This window comes from Neophocaena asiaeorientalis, unplaced genomic scaffold (genome assembly GCF_003031525.2).
Source record: "Neophocaena asiaeorientalis asiaeorientalis breed wild unplaced genomic scaffold, Neophocaena_asiaeorientalis_V1.1 scaffold89, whole genome shotgun sequence".
NCBI lineage: Eukaryota > Metazoa > Chordata > Mammalia > Artiodactyla > Phocoenidae > Neophocaena > Neophocaena asiaeorientalis.
Genome location: NW_020172592.1, coordinates 5,953,338 through 5,977,835, shown reverse-complemented (window position 1 = coordinate 5,977,835; position 24,498 = coordinate 5,953,338). Strand labels below are relative to the sequence as shown.

Below are 24,498 nucleotides of genomic sequence, written 5' to 3'. Positions count from 1 at the left end.
GTAATTTTTCTTTGACTTTAATTTTTGCCCATTTGATTACTATGTGTCTCGGCATGTTTCTCCTTGGGTTTATCCTGTATGGGACTCTCTGCGCTTCCTGGACTTGGGTGGCTATTTCCGTTCCCATGTTAGGGAAGGTTTTGACTATAATGTCTTCAGATTATTTTTTCTGGTTCTTTCTCTCTTTCTTCTCCTTCTGGGACCTCTATAATGCGAATGTTGTTGTGTTTAATGTTGTCCCAGAGGTCTCTTAGGCTGTCTTCATTTCTTTTCATTCTTTTTTCTTTAGTCTGTTCTGCAGCAGTGAATTCCATCATTCTGTCTTCCAGGCCACTCATCTGTTCTTCTGCCTCAGTTATTCTGCTATTGATTCCTTCTAGTGTATCTTTCATTTCAGTTATTGTATTGTTAATTTCTGTTTGTTTGTTCTTTAATTCTTCCAGGTCTTTCTTAAACATTTCTTGCATCTTCTCGATCTTTGCCTCCATTCTTTTTCCAAGGTCCTGGATCATCTTCACTGTCATTATTCTGAATTCTTTTTCTGGAAGGTTGCCTATCTCTGCTTCATTTAGTTGTTCTTCTGGGGTTTTATCTTGTTCCTTCATCTGGTATATAGCCCTCTGCCTTTTCATCTTCTCTGTCTTTCTGTGAATGTGGTTTTTGTTCCACAGGCTGCAGAATTATAGTTCTTCTTGCTTCTGCTGTCTGCCCTCTGGTGGATGACACTATCTAAGAGGCTTGTGCAAATTTCCTGATGGGAGGGACTGGTGCTTGGTAGCTACATAATCCATTTTGCATATAGTTATGTTCTTTATAAGAAAAATGGATTCTCACACTAGTCACAAAATGATTTAAACTTTACTTCACTTTTGAGTATTTTATTTCCCAGGTTTTCCATTATTAATGAATGCACTAAAGCAAATGAAAAGTGCAAAAAATAATACTTTATACAAGTAATACGTGGTCATTTTTGAAAATTTGGAAAATGCTGGAAGGGATTCAATTAAAATATTGGGGATTCAATTAAAATATCTACCTCAAAATAACCGCTATCTACATTTGTTTATTTCTATGCTTGCCTATCTTTTAAAATTTTATTGAAATAGAGTTGATTTACAATGGTGTGTTAGTTTCAGGGGTACAGCAGAGTAATTCAGTTTTATATATACAGGTATGTATTTTTTCAAATTCTTTTCTCATATAGGTTGTTACAGAATATTGAGTATAGTTCCCTGTGCTACACAGTAGGTCCTTATTGGTTATCTATTTCATATATAGTAGTATGTACATTTTAAAACCAGACTAATTTATCCCTCCCCTCCTTTCCCCTTTGGCAACCATGTTTGTTTTCTACGTCTGTGAGTCTGTTTCTGTTTTGTGAATAAGTTCCTTTGTATCAGTTTTAAATTAGATTCCACATTTGAGTGATATCATAATGGTATTTGTCTTTCTCTGACTTACTTCACTTAGTATAATAATCTCTAGGTCCATCCATGTTGCTGCAAATGGCATTATTTTGTTCTTTTTTATGGCTGAGTAGCATTCCATTGTATATATGTACCACATCTTCTTTATCCATTCGTCAGTGGACATTTAGGTTGCTTCCATATCCTGGCTATTGTAAACAGTGCTGCAACGAACACTGGGGTGCATGTATACTTTCAGACTATGTTTTTCTCCAGATATATGCCCAGGAGTGGGATTGCTGGGTCATATGGTAGTTCTATTTGTAGTTTTTTAAGGAACTTCCATACTGTTCTCCATAATGGTTGTACCAATTTACATTCCCACCAACAGTGTAGGAGAGTTCCCTTTTCTCCACACCCTCTCCAGCATTTGTTACTTGTAGACTTTTTTTTAAATAAATAAAATTTTATTTATTTAATTTATTTATTTATGTATGGATGGCTGTGTTGGGTCTTTGTTGCCACATGCAGGCTTTCTCTAGTTGTGGCAAGCAGGGGCTCCTCTTCCTTGCGGTGCACGGGCTTCTCATTGTGGCGGCTTCTATTGTTGCAGAGCATGGGCTCTAGGTGTACAGGCTTCAGTAGTTGTGGCACACAGGCTCAGTTGCTCTGTAGCATGTGGGATTTTCCAGGACTAGGGATCCAACCCATGTCCCCTGAATTGGCAGGTGGATTCTTAACCACTGTGCCACCAGGGAAGTCCCTGTTGACTTTTTGATGATGGCCATTCTGACCAGTGTGAGGTGGTACTCACTGTAGTTTTGATTTGCATTTCTCCATTAATTAGTGATGGTGAGCATCTTTTCATGTGCTTGTTGGCCATCTGTATGTCTTCTTTGGAGAAATAACTGTTTAGGTCTTCTGCCCATTTCTTGACTGGGTTTTTTTTTCCCCCTGGATATTTAGCTGTATGAGCTGTTTGTGTGTTTATCTATTTTTTCATGGTTGACTGCACAAAGAAGTTCTATTTTATAAATTAAATGGGACATGAGGTAGGAGGCCGTACCTTTTCACTTTCAGTATCCAGAGCTGATGTAGCTTCATCCAACAGTAGGATTCGGGGGTGTCGGATGAGGGCTCGGGCAATAGCAATCCTCTGTTTCTGACCTCCTGAAAGCTGAGTCCCCTTATCTCCCACTCTTGTTTCATATTTCTGCAAGTTAGCCATTAGTAAAGTTAATAAAGTTCTAGCTCAGAAAAATTCTAATGACATATTGAATAAACTTTTACTTCTTAACAAACACTTGACAGTTCTAAGAAAAAATTACTTAGAATCACTAAAAAGTTTCTGTAACAACTACCAAGTTGTCCATTTAATTTTTTTAACAGGACATTCATTTTCAAAATCAAACTAGAAAATTAATGACCTTAGTTTTCAATGGTATGCTGCAACAAATTCTCCAATTCCTACCATTATAAAAATGTCAGTTGATCTGCTATCATTGGAGTCCTAAAATGGTTACATGTTAATGTTTAAGGTATAACATTTTTTATTTGAAATATTCACATGACTCACATGGAGCCTATTCTTTTTTAAACTCATTCATTCACTTAAATATTTACCAGCTACCTATTATGCCAGAACTGTGGGAAGTATAAAAATGAATTTGTCTGTGTTCTTACCCTTAAGGAATATATAATCAAGAGAAAAAATACATATACACAGCACTCAATATAAGATCAAGTTACTAGTCACTGTGAAAATTGTTTCACTGAACTCTTTGTTTTCAAATATATATTGATTTCACTGCAATTTGGCTATAGTCGTAACTGCTAATAATGAGGTAATAAATAGGGAGTGTTGGGGACCGTGGAAATTGGAGAGTACAGTCCTCTCCAAAGAAATGAAACACTAAAGAAAACAACCTTATACCAAAATTAACTCAAAATGGAGTGTGAAATTAAAAGTAAAATGTAAAACCATAAATTTAGAAAATAGTGGAGAAAAATCTTCAGGACCAAGGGCTAGGCAAAGAGTTCTTGGACTCGACATCAAAAGCACAGTCTGTAAAATGAAAAAATGAATTGGACCTCATCAAAATTAAAAACCGAAGCTCTGAAAAAGACCCTGTTAAAAGGATGAAAAAATAAGCTACAAACTGGGAGAAAATATTTGCAAACTACATTTCCAACACAGGACTAGTAACATGAATATATAAAAATCTGTCAAAACTCAACAGTAAAAAATAATCCAATTAGAAAATGGGCAAAAGACATGAAAAGACATTCCACCAAAGAGGAAATATAGATGGCAAATAACTATATAAAAACATGTTCAACGTCCTCTGCCATTAGGAAATGCAAATTAAAACCACAGTAAGATATCACTGTACACCTATCAGGATGGTAGAAAAATCAGTGGCAACAGCAAATGGAGGCAAAGATTCAGAGCAACTGTATCCCTCCCTCATACTTGCTGGTGGGAAAATGAAATGGCAGAGCCACCTTGGAAAACAGTTGAGCAGTTTCTTATAAAGTTAAACAAGCAATTAGCATATGGTCTAGCAGTTGTGCTCCTGGGCATTTATCGCAGAGAAATAAAAATTTAGGGTCACACTAAAGCCTGTACACAGTATTTATAGCAGCTTTACTCTTAATAGCCCAAACACAAACAACCTAGATGTACTTCAACAGGTGACTAGTTAAAAAAGCTGAGGACCATATGATAGCTCTATTTTTACTTTTTGTAAGGAACCTCCATACTGTTCTCCATAGTGGCTGTACCAATCTACATTCCCACGAACAGTGCAAGAGGGTGCCATTTTCTCTACAAAACAGAAATAAGAGTTACAGATGTAGAAAATAAATTTATGGTTACCAGCGGGTAAGGGGAGGGGGTTAAATTGGGAGATTGGGATTGACGTATACACACTACTATATATAAAATCGATAACTAATTAGGACCTACTGTATAGCACAGGGGACTCTACTCAGTACTCTGTAATGGCCTATATGGGAAAAGAATCTAAAAGAGTGGATAAATGTATATGCATAAGTGATTCACTTGGCTGTACACCAGAAACTAACACAGCATTGTAAATCAACTATACCCCAATAAAAATTTAAAAAGCTGCGGGCCATCCAGACCATGGAGCCATCCAACTCAGCAATAAAAAGGCATGAACTGTTGTGTATACAGGTATACACAACAGCTTCAGGGAATTATGCTGAAGGAAAAAGCTAATCTCACAAGGTTATATACCGTACATATGTTTACATAACATTCTTAAAGTATAAGATTACAGAAATGGAGAACAGTTAGTGGTTGCCAGGGGTCGTGGGGAGTAAGGGCAGGGAGGAGGGGTGTGTGGCTATAAAAGGGCAAAAGGAGGAATCTGTGGTGATGAAAACGTTCCATATCTTGACGGGGGAGAGGATACATGAGTCTACACACGCAGTAAAATTGCGTAGAACTACAGACGTATCCAGATGCAGACAAGTATAATAAAACTGGGGAAGTCTGAGCAAGATAAGTGGATTGTATCAAAATTAGTATCGTGGTTGCCATACCCTATTAGTTTTGCAAGATGTCATTGGAGGAAACTGGGTCAAGCGTACACAAGATCTCTGTATTCCTTACAAGTGCACATGAATCTATAATTATCTCAAAATAAAATGTTTAAAAAGGCAAGTACCATAAGGAATAAAGCAAACATGGCTACAGTACGAACGCAGCCCTCAAGCACCTGTTTGAGGGGACTTAACATCACCTCGTTTGCTTCTCACGACATCTGTACAAGGTAGACACCACGCCTAATTTTCCCATTTACCAGTAAGGAAACCTGGTATCATGGACTTCAGTGTCTTGTCCAAGGTCACAGTGCTAGTACAGAGGCAAGTTCTGTTGCAAGACTTTGAAGTATAACTTTGGGAACTCTTGGAGGAGGAAAACAGTTTGCAGTTGATTCTGGTATCAGCCTAGGAAGCTACCAGTTCACTTACTTCGGGTAAGGTCTCGATGAAAGGATGGATGTTGGCTGCTTTGGCGGCACTCACAATTTCAGGCATCTTTACAGACCGGCTGTTGTCTCCATAGGCAATGTTGTCGGCAATGCTGCAGTCAAACAGGATGGGCTCCTGGGACACAATTCCGAGTTGGGCTCTGAGCCACTGGACGTTGAGTTTCTTTGCTTCTTGACCATCTAGGAGCTGAAAACCAAAGTCCACAAACTATAAGAAGGGCTTAAAAAACAAACAAACAACTAAACAGTAAGTTACTAGGAGGACTGTTCCACGTGGGCATCAGCAGTTTGTGAAATACCAACCCTCACAGCCTGTAAGCTCTTACACTGCTGGAGGCCAACACAGCCAACAAAGCCATTACTTCTTGTTGTTAACTAGGCCATCCCTTTCTTGTTCTACCTGGAAAAATGGTGGAACATTTGGCCCCGTCTTTCCACAGTACTTTCTCTGCTTCCTACCTGCCCTCATCCAGGCAAATGTACCGTCCTCTGCCTTTAAGAAGTATGCAGTTAGGTGTCCTGCTCATATCTGCTGTCGCCTGAACAACTGCAACCTTTCACCTTGACTGTATCCCCCTCCTCCAGGCACACCAGGACAAAAAGCAGATCAGCAGCATGGCCCCAGATTTTGAAAGTTGGTTATCTCCTTTCCTACCTCTACCTCTCTTTCACTTGAGAACTACCGGCCTTCAGCTTCCCCCATTTCTCTTTTTGATGGCACTAAAGGACAAGAGTTCAGTGGAAAGTGGACAAGCTCAAAGGGCAGTATCTTTGTCTTTGGAAAACTGGCTTTGTTGATGGTGGCTTTGATTATTTTTTTGTTTGCCGTAAGCAGCAGGCATGATGCTTCTAGAGGAGCCTTGTGATGTGCTAACTGAGAATACAGCTTCCAGCAATGCAAAGGGCACGGTGAAGAAATACACAAAGTCCAACTAGTCTTGCCCTCTAAAGAAATTCCCACTGTGGTATTAGCACAGCACACCTACAGAGTATTGTTGAGCTGCTTTGCCCGTATTCATACCTTCAGAGTAATTGTAATAGTGGAAGCATAAGATTTCCCCCAAAGAAACAACTCAACAAGGTTTAACATTCTGGTGACTGTCTAAATGGGGGTGGGCTTCCTGGGCTAGGTCAGTGGGTACCATCCCAAGGTAATGGGAAACGCAGGCATTATCGCTAAGAGCCAGGTCTCCACTCACGGAAGAGGGCCAGGGGCCAGACACCACAACATCAATGCTGAAAGCCAAATATGAGAGGGCTGAAGTACGGGTTAGAGAGATGGCAAAGGCAAGAGGAGGGGAGGGAGTCCTGGGCGTCTACTCAGAACTCTGGCAGGACTGTGCGGCTTACCTTTACAACCCAGGAAGCGACTGAGTGTTCACGCAGGAGGCTCCAGCTGGCTCAGAAGGCCCAGGGCAGGGCACAGGTCAACTTTACACTTAGTACTTTCTGAACTACACTCCATTCCTGATGTTCTACCCTACCGTCCCCATATATCTGTCTGACTGTGGGTGCCACCTTGGGGTTTAGAGAATGGTGGTCCTCATATCAGTTAGGATTATAGGTCTTGTCCAGTTTTTTCCAATATTATGGGAATATTGGCTTAGCCACTTGAAATACTGTCTTAAATCAAGTTACTAATTTAAGAAAGTGTGCTCACCACTGTTCCAGCCAAGGGGTCGTAGAACCGCTCCAGGAGCTGGACCACCGTGCTTTTCCCACAGCCGCTGCTGCCCACCAGGGCCAGCGTCTGGCCCTTCTTCACCTCGAGGCTCAGCCCCTGAAGCACAGGCACGTTTGGCCGCGTGGGATAGTTGAACACGACTTCATTAAGTGTCACATTTCCTTCAAACTTATCCTAAAAAATAGGTATTTTTATGTTGCTATTGTAATTGGTCTGATAATGACTGAAATAAAAAGTATAATTTCAAGGCCTTCCCTGGTGGCGCAGTGCTTAAGAATCCGCCTGCCAATGCAGGGGACACGGGTTCGAGCCCTGGTCCGGGAAGATCCCACATGCCGCGGAGATACTGCCCCCGTGCGCCACAACTACTGAGCCCGTGAGCCGCAACTAATGAAGCCCATGCGCCTAGAATCCGTGTTCCGCAACACAAGAAGCCACCGCAACGAGAAGCCCGCGCACCGCATCGAAGAGTAGCTCCCACCCGCCGCAACTAGAGAAAGCCCGCGTGCAGCAGTGAGGACCCAATGCAGCCAAAAATAAATTTAAAAAAAAAAGTATAATTCCAAGGAAGCTTTACCAAACACTATAGCAGAGAAACATACAATTCATATTCAGTACAGGTACTGGCCACCAGTTAGTATTGGTAGCAAGTTTGTTATATAAAATGAAGATGGCACCCAGGGGTATAGGTTAAAGACAGTCATATTACAGAGTTGTTAACTAAACTCCAAATTTCTGGTTCATTGAAGACAACTATTTAGCTTTCCCAACTGATGATTTTGCGGCTGGAGCCAAGTCAATGGCCCAAGGCTCGGAGGCTTGGGGATTTAGAGCAGTTTCTATCTGCCGTCTCAGTGGACAGCCCTTGCCTGCAGCCCTGGTGGCCTCTTTATCTCCCTCACTTGGGCACAGCTATTTTCTCAGAACAGGAAATACCTGGTGAAGTTCCAAAATGGTTGTGCTAAGTCCCCATCGCTTTACCCACACTGCTTCGCCTGCATTAAAACGTGCAGCGGCTTGTGTTAGGCAAGGAACACAAAGAACACTGACATCTAAGTTTGGGGACAGTAAAGGATTATTCCTCCTACTCTGAATAAAGTGGCCTTCTCACCCGTCGTAACGCTGTGACGACAATTATGTGATGAAAGCCAAATTGCTAACGCAGTTACACACAGAGCTACAGACACATACCTTCCATGCAGAAGCGACTCACAATTTTCATGGAAATTATTCAGGTTCTAGTACATCTGGATTTGGGGGTTCTTTACTTCTGATGTGCTCATCCTTGCAACCCCCTATGAAATTTGAAAATGCCAGGAAGGTTGGCCAAATATCATTAGCTTTGTAACTGTCACAAAGCCAGTGAAGTGAATGTCCGTGTAATCACTACAGATTTATCCTGTGGTTCCAACTGCCAACTAAAAATTGCCACTTGCCATCTGCCTCTGCAAGGACAGAGTTACAAGCTGCGGCAGCCGCCAGCCTTCAGCACCCCCTGAAAAGGCGTTCAGGGTGGAGGAGAGGAATGAGGCGCTCTGTGCTCTGGGAAAAACTGGCAGAGCAGGCCTTCAGATAGTTAGGTATTTTCAGGAGAAGATTTTATGAACCCAATTTCTTGCATCTTCTCGTACCTAGAAAAGCACTACAGTCGTTAATGGGGGCATCTGCTCCCTGTGAGCAGTAGCAAGGCTCTGCCAAAATGCGTGCTTCACTGCACGTGCCCCCTTCACTAAAATCCTGTGGAACTCTGACGTTCCCCCTCCCTCTTAGGAGCAGTTTCTCCGCGCTCTCTGAGATGCTGTCTCCCGGGCTGCAGTCCTCATTTTGCCCCGAATAAAACTTAACTCACAGCTCTCACGTTGTGCCTTTTTTTTTTTTTTTCAGTCGACATGATCTAGCAGACGGCAAACGTTTAGGAAAAAATTAACCAAGTGCTGATCAGACTGCAGAGAACTCACAGGCCTCAGGCCTTCCTCACTGTGGCTGTCAATCAAAGGTTGTCTTTCAAACAGGCTGAATAAGTGCGCTGCAGACAGCTTGGCTTTAGCGTAGTCTGGAGCAAAGGAACTCGCGTGTCCTAGAGCCACGGCGCCCAACACGATCGCTGAAAACACCCTAGATGGGAGCAGAAGAATTTTAAACATTAATTTATATAATTCAGCCCCGAGATGTCTCAAAGCCCAAAGACTCACTGCTGGCCAGTACTGATGTTTTCGCTCCCTTACTAATCCCCCTCCTCCCTCCCCCACACATCGCTAGAAAATTCCAGGACCAAAGGAGACCGGGAGGGGAGGAGGCACCCGCTGCCTGAGGGTCTCCTTTTTTTCTACTGCTTTCTGGCTTCCTTTAGGAGCTTCTCATTTCCTAGATTTCATGTAACTTAGTAAAGCTCTCCTCTCTCAGGAAGCGTCTGCTAACAGAATCTTGAGTTGTGATCTCAGGTAATTCTAGTAACAAGACACATACCCCGTTTAGACTTGAGGGAACTGAAGCTCTGGGGGCTGAAGGGACTTGATCGGTACCAGACAAGGAATGAGGTTTCCTCCTGACTCTACAGCCCTGATCTCCAGGGCGTGGTTTCTTCTGCAGCCCCGCACAAACAATAATCATCGTCACTGTGGTTAAAGAATTCTTACTGGGCAAAATAAGCCTTTACTACAAATAGCTTTTCTCTTACAAGTAAAAGAACTATTGCTATGACCCTGAAAAAACAATTAAGCTAACGGTCTATTCTCCAATTAAAAGAATGCATATGGATTATAACTTCTAGGAGGAACTAAAGATTCTGAGATTTGCGCCTCCACCAAGCTCTTTACTTTGGGCACCAGAGCTCCCTAGAGAGAGGGGAGGGTAGGAAAATCTCTAATAGAGAACTTAAAAAAACTTCCTCCAAACTTCTAAATCTAAGATTTTGGGGGGAAACTGTATTATTTTTTTTTTTTTTGGTCTCTTTGAGCTACACTCAAATAAGAGAGACCAAAGTTCCATAAGTTTGAAAAAATTAAATAAATTCCATGCACTGAATATTTTCTGCTTTGCTTCTGTATCCCTGATACAGACCAGATAAATAATTCTGGATTGGGTGTGTCAGGGCATTTGGCTCCTTGTTTTGGTTTGTAATTTAATACATTATTTTTTAATTCTTTTTTTTTAATTGAAGTATAGTTGATTTACAATGCTGTATTAATCACTGCTGTGCAGCAAAGTGTAAATCTAAGGTATTAAAATGTATTTTAAGCACACGGGGGGTGGGGGGAATGGTGTCGGTAGAGTAAGGCTCTCCCTTCAATAGTTGATGAGGTTAATTATCAAAAATCAAATTTTAGAAGAGTGATGAACAACTCACATGTAGCTAGCTGCCTAGCTTTCCTGTACAGCCTGTAATGCAGCTTTAGTATGAAAGATTTCAAAAGCTATCTTCCAGTTATCCAGAATTTAACATTTCAATGATAAAACAGTTTTTAAAAGCAGGGCCGATTTTTTCATTGGTATTTTTCTAGACAGTGAATGTCTCCAAGTGGTCATTCCCAGCTGGCTATTTCCATCTGTCCCTTCAAAACCACTTGCTACTCTCCCATCTCTATCTTATACCATCCCCGATGCCTGACAGGCCGACCTTCAGGGTCTGCATCAAAAGGTTTTCTGGTCCTCTGGCTCCCGATGGGGTTTGGCAAGGAATAGCATAGCAGGAAAGGAGGCTGGAGGAGTGGGACCAGGCCGTTTGTTGTGTTGGTCTCTTTCCCGTTGGAGAGGTGTGGTGTTGGGATCCTTCCACCAAAGAGCACAGAAGCCCCCTGTGCTGGCTTCTGAAAATCTTTCCCTCCTCTTGCCCTTTAGGCTTAAGTAAGGTCTTAGGGGTGCCTAGCTGGGCACTGCTGACCTTAATACTTCTCACACCTTTATAAACAGACCCTTTAGCAAACTGTCCTCCATTACCCCATCTGTAGGGCCATTTGTTCCCTGCTGGGATCTTGATCGATGCAAAGATATATATTCTTTTTTCATGGTTATTTTAATTTTGGATGAAAACAAAAGTACAGCTTTTAAACTCTTTCACTCTGTCCGTCTTGACCCTGGGTTTTTTTTTTTTTTAAGTTGTTTGCTACTTTTTAAAAATCATCCCATCAGAGCAGAAATAACGCCAAAGTGATCTTAAAAGCATGGCTTCTCTTTGGCAAGACTAGACTGCAATCTAATTGAATGTATTCAGCATATTTTGAAAGACCATTGGTTAGCCTTGGAAACCAAGAAAATAGGGAAGGCTAAGAGGCAAAAGTTGGCAGGGTCATCCCAGGGCTGGTTAGGGAACAGAGTGTTTGCCAGACTTCAGTCAAGTGTTCCCATCCCACTGTCAAGGCCATCTTTGGTTGCCCGTAAATAGTAAGCTATTATAACCTGTTTTGGGTCCATGGTCGCCAGCAGTTTTCTAATTATGATTTATCTCTGCATTGAGAACATCTGCTGTCCTCCTGTCCTTCTATGTATTACTGAAATTCTGGTTTATGCTCATTTTCATGAGCTTGGTTGATTTTAGTCCACGCGGATAATGAAACTGTCCTTGGAGTACCGACAACATTCGATTTCTGGGGTAGATTCAACTCTCTAGATGACTTCATCATAAAACAAGTTAGTTTTTCGGTCTATTCCAAACCTTTGCATAGACCTATTGAAACTTTATTATGGAATAATCTCAGTAAATTAAAAGTTACTTACAGAATAACGTCTCTGAAGTGCATATGTCCATTCACAATGAGATAGGCACCAAACCGAAAACAACCGGCATGGGAAAAATACATAAATGCCTGTGAAATACTAAAAGTAATTCCATAGATGTGTGCTTTCCGCACAGAATTCCTGAAAAGCAAATCGGTATATCTGTAACCATTATCTTCAACCTCGCTTAGCACTGGCTTGTACAAAGAGCACAGCTGCTAAGTCTAGTCAACCTGTGTTTAAATTCTGCCCCCCGTTATAATTAACGTAAGTGACTTAACCTCTCTACACATCAGTTTTCTGACTTGTAAGAGGGGGATAACCAGTATGAAACAAAACTGTTTTGAGATCTAAATAGACGATACAAACGTCTAGCACAGTACCTCGCTCATAGTGGTTGCTCAAACGATAGTTGCTATTATTATTACACAGGAATATCTGGGAACTCAGACATGATTATTATCAAAAATAAAGAATTTCACAGTTAGGACTAAAGTTTGAATTGTCTAAATTCAGTTGTCTAATATTATTGTCTTGTCTTCTGTGCTGAGTTATAGTCTCTCATATCAAAGTTCACATTTCAGATTCAGAAAAGTAGGGTCACCGAGGTTTATCTAGACACACATCAGAAGTTCTTCCCGGAGCTAGATCCCACCATCCCCAACACAATTTGTTTTGAACCATTTCTAATTAGACCTCTTGCTATCCTCTATTAGTTTAGCTACTTTTTTTTTTTTTCTTTTTTGCAGTACGCGGGCCTCTCACTGTTGTGGCCTCTCCCGTTGTGGAGCACAGGCTCCGGACGCGCAGGCTCAGCGGCCATGGCTCATGGGCCCAGCCACTCCGCAGCATGTGGGATCCTCCCGGACCGGGGCACAAACTCGTGTCCCCTGCATCGGCAGGCGGACTCTCAACCACTGCACCACCAGGGAAGCCCTAGCTACTTTATTTGACTTTATTCTAAATCCTCCAGAAGAACATTTATTTATTTTCAGATTAGAAGGTAGGCACTTGGCAAGAGGAAAAATTTGAAGTATTACTGATCTGGATAGTTTAACTCCTGTGCTGTGAGCATGGTGTTACAATACTTAATATTACTGAACAATTTACACTGCTACTGACAGATATATGTCAGACATCAAATGACCAGAAAAATGTAATAGCTGCATGAAGTATACATAACTAGGAAGGTGGATACACTGAGAAATTCAATTATCCCTGTTCAAATATGTAAGTGTTCAAAACCACTGGTCTAGTCTACAAAGTTGTGATTCAAATTGTGTTCAATTTTGTTAGTGTTAAAACATATTCATTTATAAGGACAGGCCCCGGTTGAAAACAAGCGGTAAACAGGTGCTGGAGGTTTGTCGAACTGCTCAAGTGTAAACCAATGCAATAGGCTCTGTGTCTTTGTTTTCAGATTAGGACAGATCTGGTCCTCACCCAGAGAACAGAGGAAACACTTAAACCCAACAACAAATCTCATCTTTGGTTCAGTCTACACAATGCAAAGAAAATAAAGGTTTGAGCAATTCCCTAAAAGAATGTTCATCCTGAATCACCAGATGGGTTGTTTATGTCGCCTGCAGTGGTGAACAAATACTTGTGCAGCCCTCTGTACCTTTTAGCTCTTAGAGACCCAATCTTACTGTTTTTTATAAGAGATGTAAAAACCCAACCCTGTGGTCCAGTTGCATCAAAAAGTTACTTATTTTCACTGAGATAATTTTCACTGAGATGAAAATTATTGAAAAAAATGTCATCCTTACAATCATATCATTGTTTGCAGCAGGAACAAAAATTGGAATCAATAATTCAGCCTAGGAAAACACTAGGTTCTTAATAACAGTCATACGCTCATTACCTGTAAGCTCCATACAATTTTTCAACATACATTGATTCAAATTTTCTTTCCTGGGTCAAGGACACAACTGTCCTAATATTTTCTATTGCCTCTGTTGCAATCTGTAATGTAGAACAGATCATGGTTAGAAGTGGGGCTTTTACTTCTGAGATAATAAAAATATATATATGAGCCTTAGGGTTCTGCCAAAAGAAGCCCGAAGGTTATGTTGACAGGTTTTCAATTCCTTTAAAATTTGGAAAGCAAAGGCATAATGTGTTCTTCAAGACAAGCTCCATGAAAAAACTGGCAATCTTTTTTTTTTTTTTTTTAATTTATGGCTGCGTTCGGTCTTCGTTGCTGCGCGCAGGCTTTTCTCTAGTTGCGGCGAGCGGGGGCTACTCTTCTTTGCGGTGCACGGGCTTTTCATTGCAGTGGCTTCTCTTGTTGAGGAGCACAGGCTCTAGGCGCGCGGGCTTCAGTACTTGTGGCACACGGGCTCAGTAGTTGTGGCTCGCGGGCTCTAGAGCACAGGCTCAGCAGTTGTGGCGCACGGGCTTAGGTGCTCCGCGGCATGTGGGATCTTCCCAGACCAGGGCTCGAACCCATGTCCCCTACATTGGCAGGCGGATTCTTAACCACTGTGCCACTAGGGAAGCCCAAAACTGGCAATCTTAAAAGCACCTCTGGTTGTGCTAACTATGGTGGCAAGTCTTCCTATGCCCTATGCTGGGAGACAGACCAGCTTAGGGCAAGAATGGTGGCCCAGGCACCAGAAGCCTGATTCTATTCCTAGCCCTGCCCCCAGGCAGTTACTTGACTGGCTTTAGTCAAACCCCTTTGTGGCTTTGCTTTCTTCATAGGATAGTAGCTTAGAAGAGAGAATCAGGCTGATTTCTACGGGCCTACTGAAGGTGCCGATCATTTCTTCCCTAAAGCATACCGCTTCTTAGAAAAAAATGTTTACCCACATTTGAGAACATCCCAGTTGTAAACATCAGGACCCTGCCTTAAATTCCTGATGAAACCGGGGACAGACACCTGACACATTGAGGCCTCTCGGATTCAGTTTCCTGGACTTGGAGGCAACTGTGTGTCCTGGGAGGGGCCTGCAGATTCAGAGGTTAAGGTCACCAGGGAGGGTATGTGTAGGAAGCTGGTCTGAATATTCAGCGACTGAGGAACAGAACAAACGTGTAGACAGACTCTGAGACAGTAAGCTTATGGTCCTAAGAGAAGAGCTGCTGGGGACACTGCAGTTGCCACAAGCCATCTGTATTCCCCACACTTCCATGTGTCCTTACTTCAAACCCCTTTTACCCAAACCAGCCAGAGCAGTTTTCTGGCAGCCAAACCCCCCCTGACTAATGTTAATTGTCTGTGATGTGGCTATTTAGTCTAAATCACAGTTTAGCAGTTGATTCATCTAAACCATTGGCACAAGGAGCATAAGACAAAAACCCAAAATGAAATCTTATCAGCTTGGAGACTTTTATCTCAGTTCTCAGCTTCTGTAACCAGATGAAAGCAAGATATTTAATACCTTAAGCTAAACAGACCTATATCTTTATTGTATATATTTTAAAATATTTATTTATTTATTTTTGGCTGCGCCAGGTTTTAGTTGTGGCGCACGGGACCTTTGTTGGGGCATGCGGGATCTTTAGTTGCAGCATGCAGACTCTTAGTTGCAGCATGCATGCGGGATCTAGTTCCCTGATCAGGAACGAACCTCGGCCCCCTGCATTAGGAGGGTGGAGTCTTACGCGCTGGACCACCAGGGAAGTCCCTATCTTTATTTTTTTATTAGTTTTAAATTTTATTTTACTTTATTTATTTTTGGCTGCATTAGGTCTTCGTTGCTGTGCGCAGGTTTTCTCTAGTTGCAGCGAGCAGTGGCTACCCTTTGTTGTGGTGTGCAGGCCTCTCATTGTGGTGGCTTCTCTTGTTGCAGAGTCAGGAAAGCCCCCTATCTTTATTATAAATGAAACATCTAACAGTAATTATAGCCAGACTAGAGAGTACTTATTGGCTTTTACTCTGTGCCAGGTATTACCTCATTTGACAACACTGTGAGGTTCATGTTCTTCTTCCTGTTTGCAGAGGTGAGGACCCGAGGCACAGAGAAGTGAAGTGACTTGCCTAAGACTCTAGAGTTAATAAGTAGGCAGGATAGGATCCCTACAAGGCTATTTATCTGATGCCAAGTCCATGTTCTTAACCCATTACGCTCTTCTGCTTCCCCTGCTTTGTAATTTACACACGGAGAAACTAGTTGTTAGGACTTTACACTCAACTCTTGATTTTTTGATCATGGGTTAAGTGCTTTGAGGGTTAATTCTGGCTCAGCAGGCCCCTAATCTCAGTCATCAGGCAGGACCTGAGTCAAGAGGGTGAGTCTGCAGCCTCCCTCCCCTCCTCCCAGCCCAGCAATCACACCCTCATTACTAAGCCTTTTCCGGAAAATGAAAATGGGAAGTTATCCCAAATCCCCATGTTCTTGAACCGTGATTAATCTGCACCCAGGTCAATGAGAACTTTTTTTTTTTTTTTTGAGAAAACAGTGATGTTGTGGTGGAGGGTGGTATCCAAGACCTTTCTAACCCTCATTTTGGGTTAATCAGGAGTTTACTGAGTAAACAAAATTGAACTGTGATTGAATTGCTGATAATTAACATTTAAAATTTCCAATCTCTCATTAAAAAAAACCCAAACCCTTATCAGGTTAAAGTAGTTACTAAAAATATTTCAGACTGATCAGTCTGAGTTATTAATTCTCTGATCCCTGGAACGACAATGTATTAGCTGAAAGGAACCCGGGACATCATCTGGTACAATTTCTCACGTTACAGAAGTGGAAAGTGAAGACCAGAGAAGTGGGGGGTCTTCTCCAGTATGATATACTGAGCGGCCGCAAGGCCAGGACAGATGGTCTAAGGTGGTGTTTTGTTTGCCAAGTTGTTCCATTCTAACTGCCCTACTCCTGCCAAAACTCTGGCAACTTTCAGTGTCATTAGCCATTTTTAATAGAAGTAAGATTCTATTATCTTAACTGGACTCAAGATGTTTTCTTTCATGTGACTAGTCTAAGAAAAATTGATCTTCATTCTACCTGCTGACAATCTCCCTTCTGAAATGTGAAAAGTGGTAGGGTTCTGGAGGAGAAAGCAAACGAACACTACAGGGTGTTTTTTCAGTAGTTAGTTGTGACAAACAGAAATCACGGAAATGATGCCCTAAAGCAGGGGTCCCCAACCCCCGGGCCGCAGACCGGTACCGGTCCATGGCCTGTTAGGAATCGGGCCGCACAGCAGCAGACGAGTGGCAGGAAAGCGGAGCGAAGCTCCATCTGCCTCTCCCCATCGCTCGCATTACCGCCTGAACTACCCACCCCCCCAATCCCTCTCCGTGGAAAAAGTGTCTTCCACGAAACCAGTCCCTGGTGCCAAAAAGGTTGGGGACCACTGCCCTAAAGTACCCACAGCCAGCAGCCAAGAGGATCTTCAGGGTCTCTGGGTACCCGAGAGCTTAGGTGTGGGAATCATGCTAACTGCTTTCTAACCCACGAGCGAGGCCTACTATCTGTCCCACCTTGCGTAACCATAACTGTATTAAGGCCTATGCAGTATTGTCTGTGAAAGGGCTTTGCAAGTGTTGTGCTATAGAAACTATCACAATTTATATACACCGTCTGTTTCACCTCCTAATGTTTCAATATAGTATAATATTTACATAAATAAGGGTAAAAAAATTCCCGGCTGTTATCTACATTTAAACATTTAAATACATGTACGTGAAAATAAAATGTTTATATGGAGATTTAGACACATTTAAACCCATATGAAGAGGTAATATAGTAAAGAACTTTGAAATTAGACCAGGACTTGAATCCCAGCCATGCCTTTAACTTGTTTCATTCTCAGGTTCCACATTTGTAAACTTGGTGTAACGTTAGTATCTGCCTCACAGGATTATTGTGAGGGTGAGCTGGTTACATATAAATACTTAGAACAATAACTGGCACGACGTTAAGTGTGTGCCCAACTGCCATTATTATTAGAACCAGAAATCAGAGCATTACTGTCCTCTGGTGGCTGCCCAGCTTAATTAACTCTAGAAATCACAGCCAAGAACAGGACTGTCTTTTAAGTACTGGCAAATGTCCTACTTTGAACAATACACTTATAATTCTCTGCCTTAAGGACTCTTCATCTGTAAAACAGGGGTAACTTTTGTCCTAATAATGGCATCGGTACACAAAGTAAAAGGTAAAATGAACGTTGAAAATTCAGAAGTTTTCTGAATATAACACCTTCTATAGGATAAAAGCTTTACATTAATTATCCCATTTTCAAGTTCTAGGCATTGACACAGTAAAATATTTCCTACACAGCGTTGACCGTGATTAGTTGTAGGAAGCACTAACATCATTAAAACATGCGTGTTGTAATCAATCAATCAAATAAAACCCATGTCTAAAAACCATACTTATACCAACGGAAGCCGTATTTGACCCACCTTTCCAACAGTTTCCAGTTCTTTTTTATCTCTTTTGGCATTTCCAGCCAGCAATTTCATTTCAACAATTCCTGATACAGCAATAATTGGAACAACCGATAACATCAACAGGGTTAATTGCCAACCGTAGACAAATGCTATGATGATACCAGTTCCAAGGTTAGCTGTGTTCTGGGCAATTAAAGCCAACCTGGTCCCAGTGGCCTGGAAGAGCAAAAGAAGAGAGGCAGCTGTATTTTAAGTTGCAAATCCATGAGCTGCAGCCTTCAGCTTCCCGGTCAGAACCACGAGAGAGGGATCTGTGCCTGTACTAACATTTGCTCCCTTTTGTTACAATAAACCCAAGACACCTGCGGGTAACTTGGAGGCTCTGCAGGTTTTTCTTCATGCCTTTCAGCTCTCCTTCCTCTCCTGCCCATACGGATTCAACACAAGCAAGTCATCAGCTGCTCTGCTTTCGGGAGAGGCTGTGGGGTGCACACTTTGTCATGAAGGCAACATTCAAAGAGGAAACACACCCGGGCACTCTGGTCATTTTAAAGCCTGTTCGCTTCAAATGTGTAAGAGGGAGATTCACGAGCCCCAAGAGACCATCTGTTACCCAGGGTACAGACCCTAAGAGACCATCTCCCCGTAAAGCATGCATAAAGATGAAGTCCTGTTTGCACCAGTGAGAAAACGAGGGCCCTCACAGGGACACTGCAGGGGACTTGCTGCTCTCCTGCACTATGGAGAAGCAGGGAGTTCCCAGGTAACAGACCTCAGCTCCAGAGCTGGGGAGGGAAGCCAGGAAGACAGCCGCACTTGGAGCCAGTTATTGGTTAGGGTTGGGCATGTGACCCAAATTAGTCTTAATTAGATGTAACGGAAGGGTGTTTGTTTGGCAGTCGAGGCCTAGGTGTGTGCTCTCTTTCACTGGATTGGAAACAAGCTTGTAGCTATGGTTGCTCCTGGCAGCCGCCCTGTGGCCACGAGGGAACGAGCCTCAGGGTGAAGCCAACCCTGAGGACTGAAAGCCACTCAGAGCCAATAGACAGAAGACGCCTAAGTCCTTCGGGCCACTTGTGAGCCCTGAAGTCCAACCTTCCTCTTTATTGTTTAGGCCAGTTTGAGTTTTCTGTTATTTGCACCTGAAGTCAGCTTAAAGGTCGCAGCTATGCCATATGTTTATTCCAAACCATGTTAAAGAAAAGCAGTAGTAGAGTACAGTCTACATACCCCTTGGACTTGGGAGGCATCTATCGCGAGTCTCGTAGAAAGTGCACCAGTACTGTTTTTATGATCATCAAACCAGCTCATGTCCTATGGCACAAAATACACCTTTAAATTCATTCCAAATTAAAACAAGCAGAGAAAATCAGATGAAACATCCCAAACATTCAATGCTGAGGAAATATCCACACTTAACTTGGGTGTTGGAGTTGAGGGGAGACCTCCCATGCAGTGGGAGCTCTAGTCCCTGCCTCGAGCATACACCTCGGAGCCCCACCAGGATGCAAGCTCCATCCCCACCTGCATCGGGCTCTGCTGTGCTGGGAAAGCACACTGACCGGGGGCGGGGCTTATCCAGATTGCAGCTGTGCTCGCTGCCAGCTTCCCCGGAGCCCGAGCCCATGGGTGGGTCCATCACCCAGTCCTCACAACTTGTACTACGGATACTTCCGTAGTATCCTGATGGGGTGGTGTCTCTCACAAAGGAGTTGTGCTGGACATGGTGGAGTTGTGCTGGACACGGCTCTTTCTTGCAAATTCTAGGCATGAGATCATCAGCCCTGGTTTCTCACCACGTTTTTGTTTTTTGTTTGAAGCAAGGATTAAAAGAGTCTATCTTAGATATGATTTTAATTATAAGCCACTTACCCACAGCATCTTTAAGCTTCATAAAAAGTAATTTTTCCTCCATAGCAACAGTTTAAAAGACACTGAAAGAGGTCTGCAAATTCAGACTTGCACAAAATATGATACCTGCTCTGTGCCCTTTTGTGAACAGGAATGTAATCGATTCGTATCAATTGGTTGGACAATATTCTGGCCCTCTCTTAAGCCTTCTCTATAAAAATAGAGAATTCATGTTTGCACATTTTCCCACATGTCCTACGCTGGGCTGTGACCTTCCCAAGAGGGCAGATAAGGCATTTTATAGGCCCAGCTACTAGCACACTGTCTGGTACCTAGTGGGTAATGACTGAGTGAATTAACAAGTGAATTAACGGGAAAGCAGAGCTCTAACAAACTCAATTACCAACATTTGGTAAAACCTATAGTTAGTATGGTCAATCGTGGGACAGGAACACTGCCAACCACCCTTTCCTTTGTGGAAAGGCATCCTGGAGTCTCAAATGACTCACCAGGGCCTGCGTAGAATCCAGAAAACAGATACAGGTCCTTGAAATGATAGTATCCACATGGATAGAGATAGTTGCAAAATAAGCCCCCAAAGTGACCTAAATTCAGCCTACTCCTACGAAAACCCTGAGAGGTCTTTGGATACTGAAGGACCAGGACAATTAGCTGGGCCCTGACCAGTCCTTGCATGAACACCTGGGACACACAACACGCAGGGCAGCACACCAGCCAGAACAGGAAGAGGCTTGAAAGGAAAGAACTGCTCCCGAGCACACACCTACCTGTCTCAGCATCGCTTTAAAAGCCATGGACCGCAGCCTTGTGGTGAGGATCTCACCAGCCTTCCCAAATGTGAAGCCCTGGGCGAGAAGAAAGGCTTTTGTCCCTTTTGATGATCACAAGCGTTCTGACACAAGTGGGTGTATTCGCATGGATTTCTATAATATTTATTTATGAATCAACTATTCAAATAACAAAGTCTATGACCAGATACTAACTCAAAGTCCTAACTTAAAGTACATGTACTGCTAGATGTAAGCTATTATATATGGGACGGATAAACAGCAAGGACCTACTGTACAGCACAGAGAACGATATTCAGTATCCTATGATACACCATAATGGAAAGGAATATTAAAGAAAGAATGTTTGTATATGTATAACCGAATCACTTTGCTACAGCACAAATTAACACATTTAAATCAACTATACTTCCATAAAAATTTTTTTTAAATTCATATACTTCTAAATCATTGGTATACAATAGAATCCTAAAACCAAAACCCTTAGAAGTTATCTAGTTCTGGCTTCTGAAGCATTCTAAATAGACTTCCTTTTCAAAACTCTCGAGGACAACATCTCAGTGAGAAGAATACTGTACTTAATTACAACGTTCAGTGTGTTCCTAATGCTTTAAGCAAATCAGTCTCCAACAGAAGTAACAAAATTCTATGCAGGGATGCGTTTTGGCTCCTGTAGTGTAGAGGGAGGGAGGATGTCTGGAGTATCAAACTCCAGATGAGTTTGCTGCTTCCCCGTCACATCTCCACCTGCTCTCAGATTAGCGAACAATTAGGCTACCCCTTCTCCCCCAGCATCCTTGCCAGACACTTTCCCTCTTTCTAATTATATCCTGTTCAAACTGGAGACCAGACCAGATGTCCAGAGCTGGGTTTGCTTCCCAGGCACTGGCATGGGTGTGAGCCTCCAGCCACGCTGACTGTTGGGGTGGGCACGTGGGGTGCTCTCTGGGGAGGATGCATCCAAGGTCTTCACTAAACCAAGAGGATCAGTGGTCAGTGCTCAGGGTGAGTCTGCCCCAGGGCTCCAGGCCTAGACTGCCCTGGTCTCCTCCCGCCTTTGCTGGCAGATTGCTCAAGGCCCGTGAGGGCTCCATAGTTCCGTCCATCAGCCCACTGTTGGTGCGGCATATGTACGCTCTACTCCCTAACACACCAGGGCTTGCGGCTGCATTGGACATTGAGCAAAGTATACTAGTTCATTTTGTCCGGGTCTACAATATCTAAATGCAATATAATGTGCATTCTTTCAAACAGTTCATCAAGTAAGGAAGAAAATATCAGAGAAGTTACTTGATATTATATGAAGAGTAACAAAAAGAGAATGCTGGGCTTCCCTGGTGGCGCAGTGGTTAAGAATCCGCCTGCCAATGCAGGGGACACGGGTTTGATCCCTGGTCCGGGAAGATCTCACACACCGCAGAACAGCTAAGCCCATGTGCCACAACAACTGAAGCCCGCGAGCCACAACTACTGAAGCCTGCGCACCTAGATCCCGTGCTCCACAACAAGAGAAGCCACTGCAATGAGAAGCCCGTGCACCACACGAAGAGTAGCCCCCGCTCGCCGCAACTAGAGAAAGCCTGTGCATAGCAACGAAGACAGAACGCAGCAAAAAATAAAATAAATTTATTTAAAAAAAAAAGAGAGAGAGAATGCTATTGTACTGATTTTTTTCCAGTTTATGACTAGTTGAGTTTAACTGGGACTTATGTTGTCCTGTGAATTCAAGTCTCTTTTGTCCTTGGGAATGAATGTTTGCTGAGGGCCAACCTGTAACATGACGTAATTTAGCACACAGGGAAGTCACAATTCCCCCTGCTTAGGACACTGCCCTCTCAAAGAGCCTTGTGCCAACTGTGTCTGCAATTCATTTCAGTCTAAGATTTGGAAGTTCCAAATCAAAGCTAAGGTTCTGATCACCTGTTTCTTTTATTGGATTTTGATTAATCAATTATTTATATTAACAGATAATTAACAAAAATCTAATTAATAGGTAATTAATCTGTATTTTCTAACTGAATATAGACTCTATGAGAAGATCAAATCATAGGTACCTACCTGAAGGAAGAAAGTAAAAAAAGAAATAATTCCCAGACCTAAAAAGAGCAATGAGAACATGTTGCATTTCTGCTGCTTCACTTCATCGTCCCCTGGTCCAAAAATCTACAAAAGAACATTTAAAACACCCACTTGGATTACATGATCTTTGTTTATTCCTCCCATAAACAATGGCTTGAGCATCACATTTTAAAAACTAGGTTTTGAATACGTGTTTTTTTTTTAACTGCGCTAAAATATACATAACATAAAAATGGCTGAACAGTAGATTTTAAGTATACGAGTCAGTGGCATTAAGTGTACTGACAGCGTTGTGCCACCTTCACTGCCATCCATCTCCAGAATTCCTTCATCAACCACAACTGAAATTCTGTACTCATTAAACAGTAACTCCCATGACCCTCCCCCCAGCCATTTGGGAGCCACCATTCTACTTCCTGTCTCTATGAATCGGAGGAATACAATACGAGTTCCGTTCTGAGAGCGCGTTTGTAAGTCCAATTTGTTCGTAAGTCCAACAAAGTTAGCCTAGGTACCCCACTAACACAGTCGGGTATATACCAATAGTGCTGTACTGTATCAGGTTTATAATACTTTTCACACAGATAATACATACATAAAAAACAAACACGAAAAATAAAGAAAACAGGGCTTCTCTGGTGGCGCAGTGGCTGAGAGTCCGCCTGCCAATGCAGGAGACGGGTTCGTGCCCCAGTCCGGGAAGATCCCACATGCCACGGAGCGGCTGGGCCCGTGAGCCATGGCCGCTGAGCCTGCGCGTCCGGAGCCTGTGCTCCGCAACGGGAGAGGCCCCAACAGTGAGAGGCCCACGTACCGCAAAAAAAGAAAAAGAAAAAGAAAACAGTCTCAATCTTACAGTACAGTACCTTGAAAAGTACAGTAGTACAACAGCTGGCATACAGGGGCTGGCACGTGCGTTCACAACTGGAAAGTTCACATGTAGCGGACTTATTGTTTGCGGTTATTAACATAGGCTGAAACACTGCCTATGGACTGTGTGTGGCTGCACATTTTCGTGTTTGTGCCTTTTCCTCTGCATTTGCTGTTCCCTCTCCCTGAACTCCTCCCTGACCCCTACCTGCTCACCACCCTCCACTCCATGGGGCCTCTGCCCCGACAGGCCTCTCCTGACCCTCCCGCATGAAACAGCACCTCCAGCTCCAGCCCCTGCTTTTAAAATGCTTGCTATGCTGTGACACATTACATTATTTGCTTTTTGGTTGTATTCTGTGTCTGTCCCAATAGAAGGTAAGCTGTTTGAGGGCAGAACTTAGTTTATTTTGTTTCCTGCTTGATCTCCAAGACCAGCATTTGACACAAAGGAGATGCCCCCAAATATAAATACAAGCCACACAGCTCTTGAATTGCAGGAGAGCCAGGGATTGCCTTATTTTGTAATGTAAGAACAGTTGGAGGGTTCTTCCTAATTTGTTTTTTAGCTTGTGGTCTTAAACCAATGTTCAAAGTCACAAGCATAATAAACTCTTAGCAACTATACACCAATAAAAATTAATTAAGAAATAAAATAAAATAAAAAACTTTGAAGGATAATACATTATATGAAGCTCAAAAAACAGAGATAGAG

General features: G+C 42.7%; 1 protein-coding gene across 11 annotated transcripts in view; it reads right to left on the bottom strand.

Moving 5' to 3' along the window:
• ABCB4 (ATP binding cassette subfamily B member 4) overlaps positions 1 to 24,498 on the bottom strand; it is a 71,599-nt gene that overhangs the window by 1,629 nt on the left and 45,472 nt on the right. For 9 of the 11 annotated variants that reach the window (XM_024738467.1, XM_024738471.1, XM_024738472.1 and 6 more), the window contains 10 exons: positions 22,893 to 22,997; positions 20,814 to 20,891; positions 19,405 to 19,488; positions 18,187 to 18,390; positions 13,690 to 13,790; positions 11,826 to 11,966; positions 9,071 to 9,227; positions 7,089 to 7,286; positions 5,409 to 5,615; positions 2,473 to 2,619 (listed from right to left, as the gene is read on the bottom strand). In XM_024738467.1, coding sequence (XP_024594235.1) covers positions 2,473 to 2,619; positions 5,409 to 5,615; positions 7,089 to 7,286; positions 9,071 to 9,227; positions 11,826 to 11,966; positions 13,690 to 13,790; positions 18,187 to 18,390; positions 19,405 to 19,488; positions 20,814 to 20,891; positions 22,893 to 22,997 — 1,422 coding nt within the window. The remainder of the gene's footprint in view (positions 1 to 2,472; positions 2,620 to 5,408; positions 5,616 to 7,088; positions 7,287 to 9,070; positions 9,228 to 11,825; positions 11,967 to 13,689; positions 13,791 to 18,186; positions 18,391 to 19,404; positions 19,489 to 20,813; positions 20,892 to 22,892; positions 22,998 to 24,498) is intronic. The other 2 variants (XM_024738469.1, XM_024738470.1) reach the window with 2 other exon arrangements.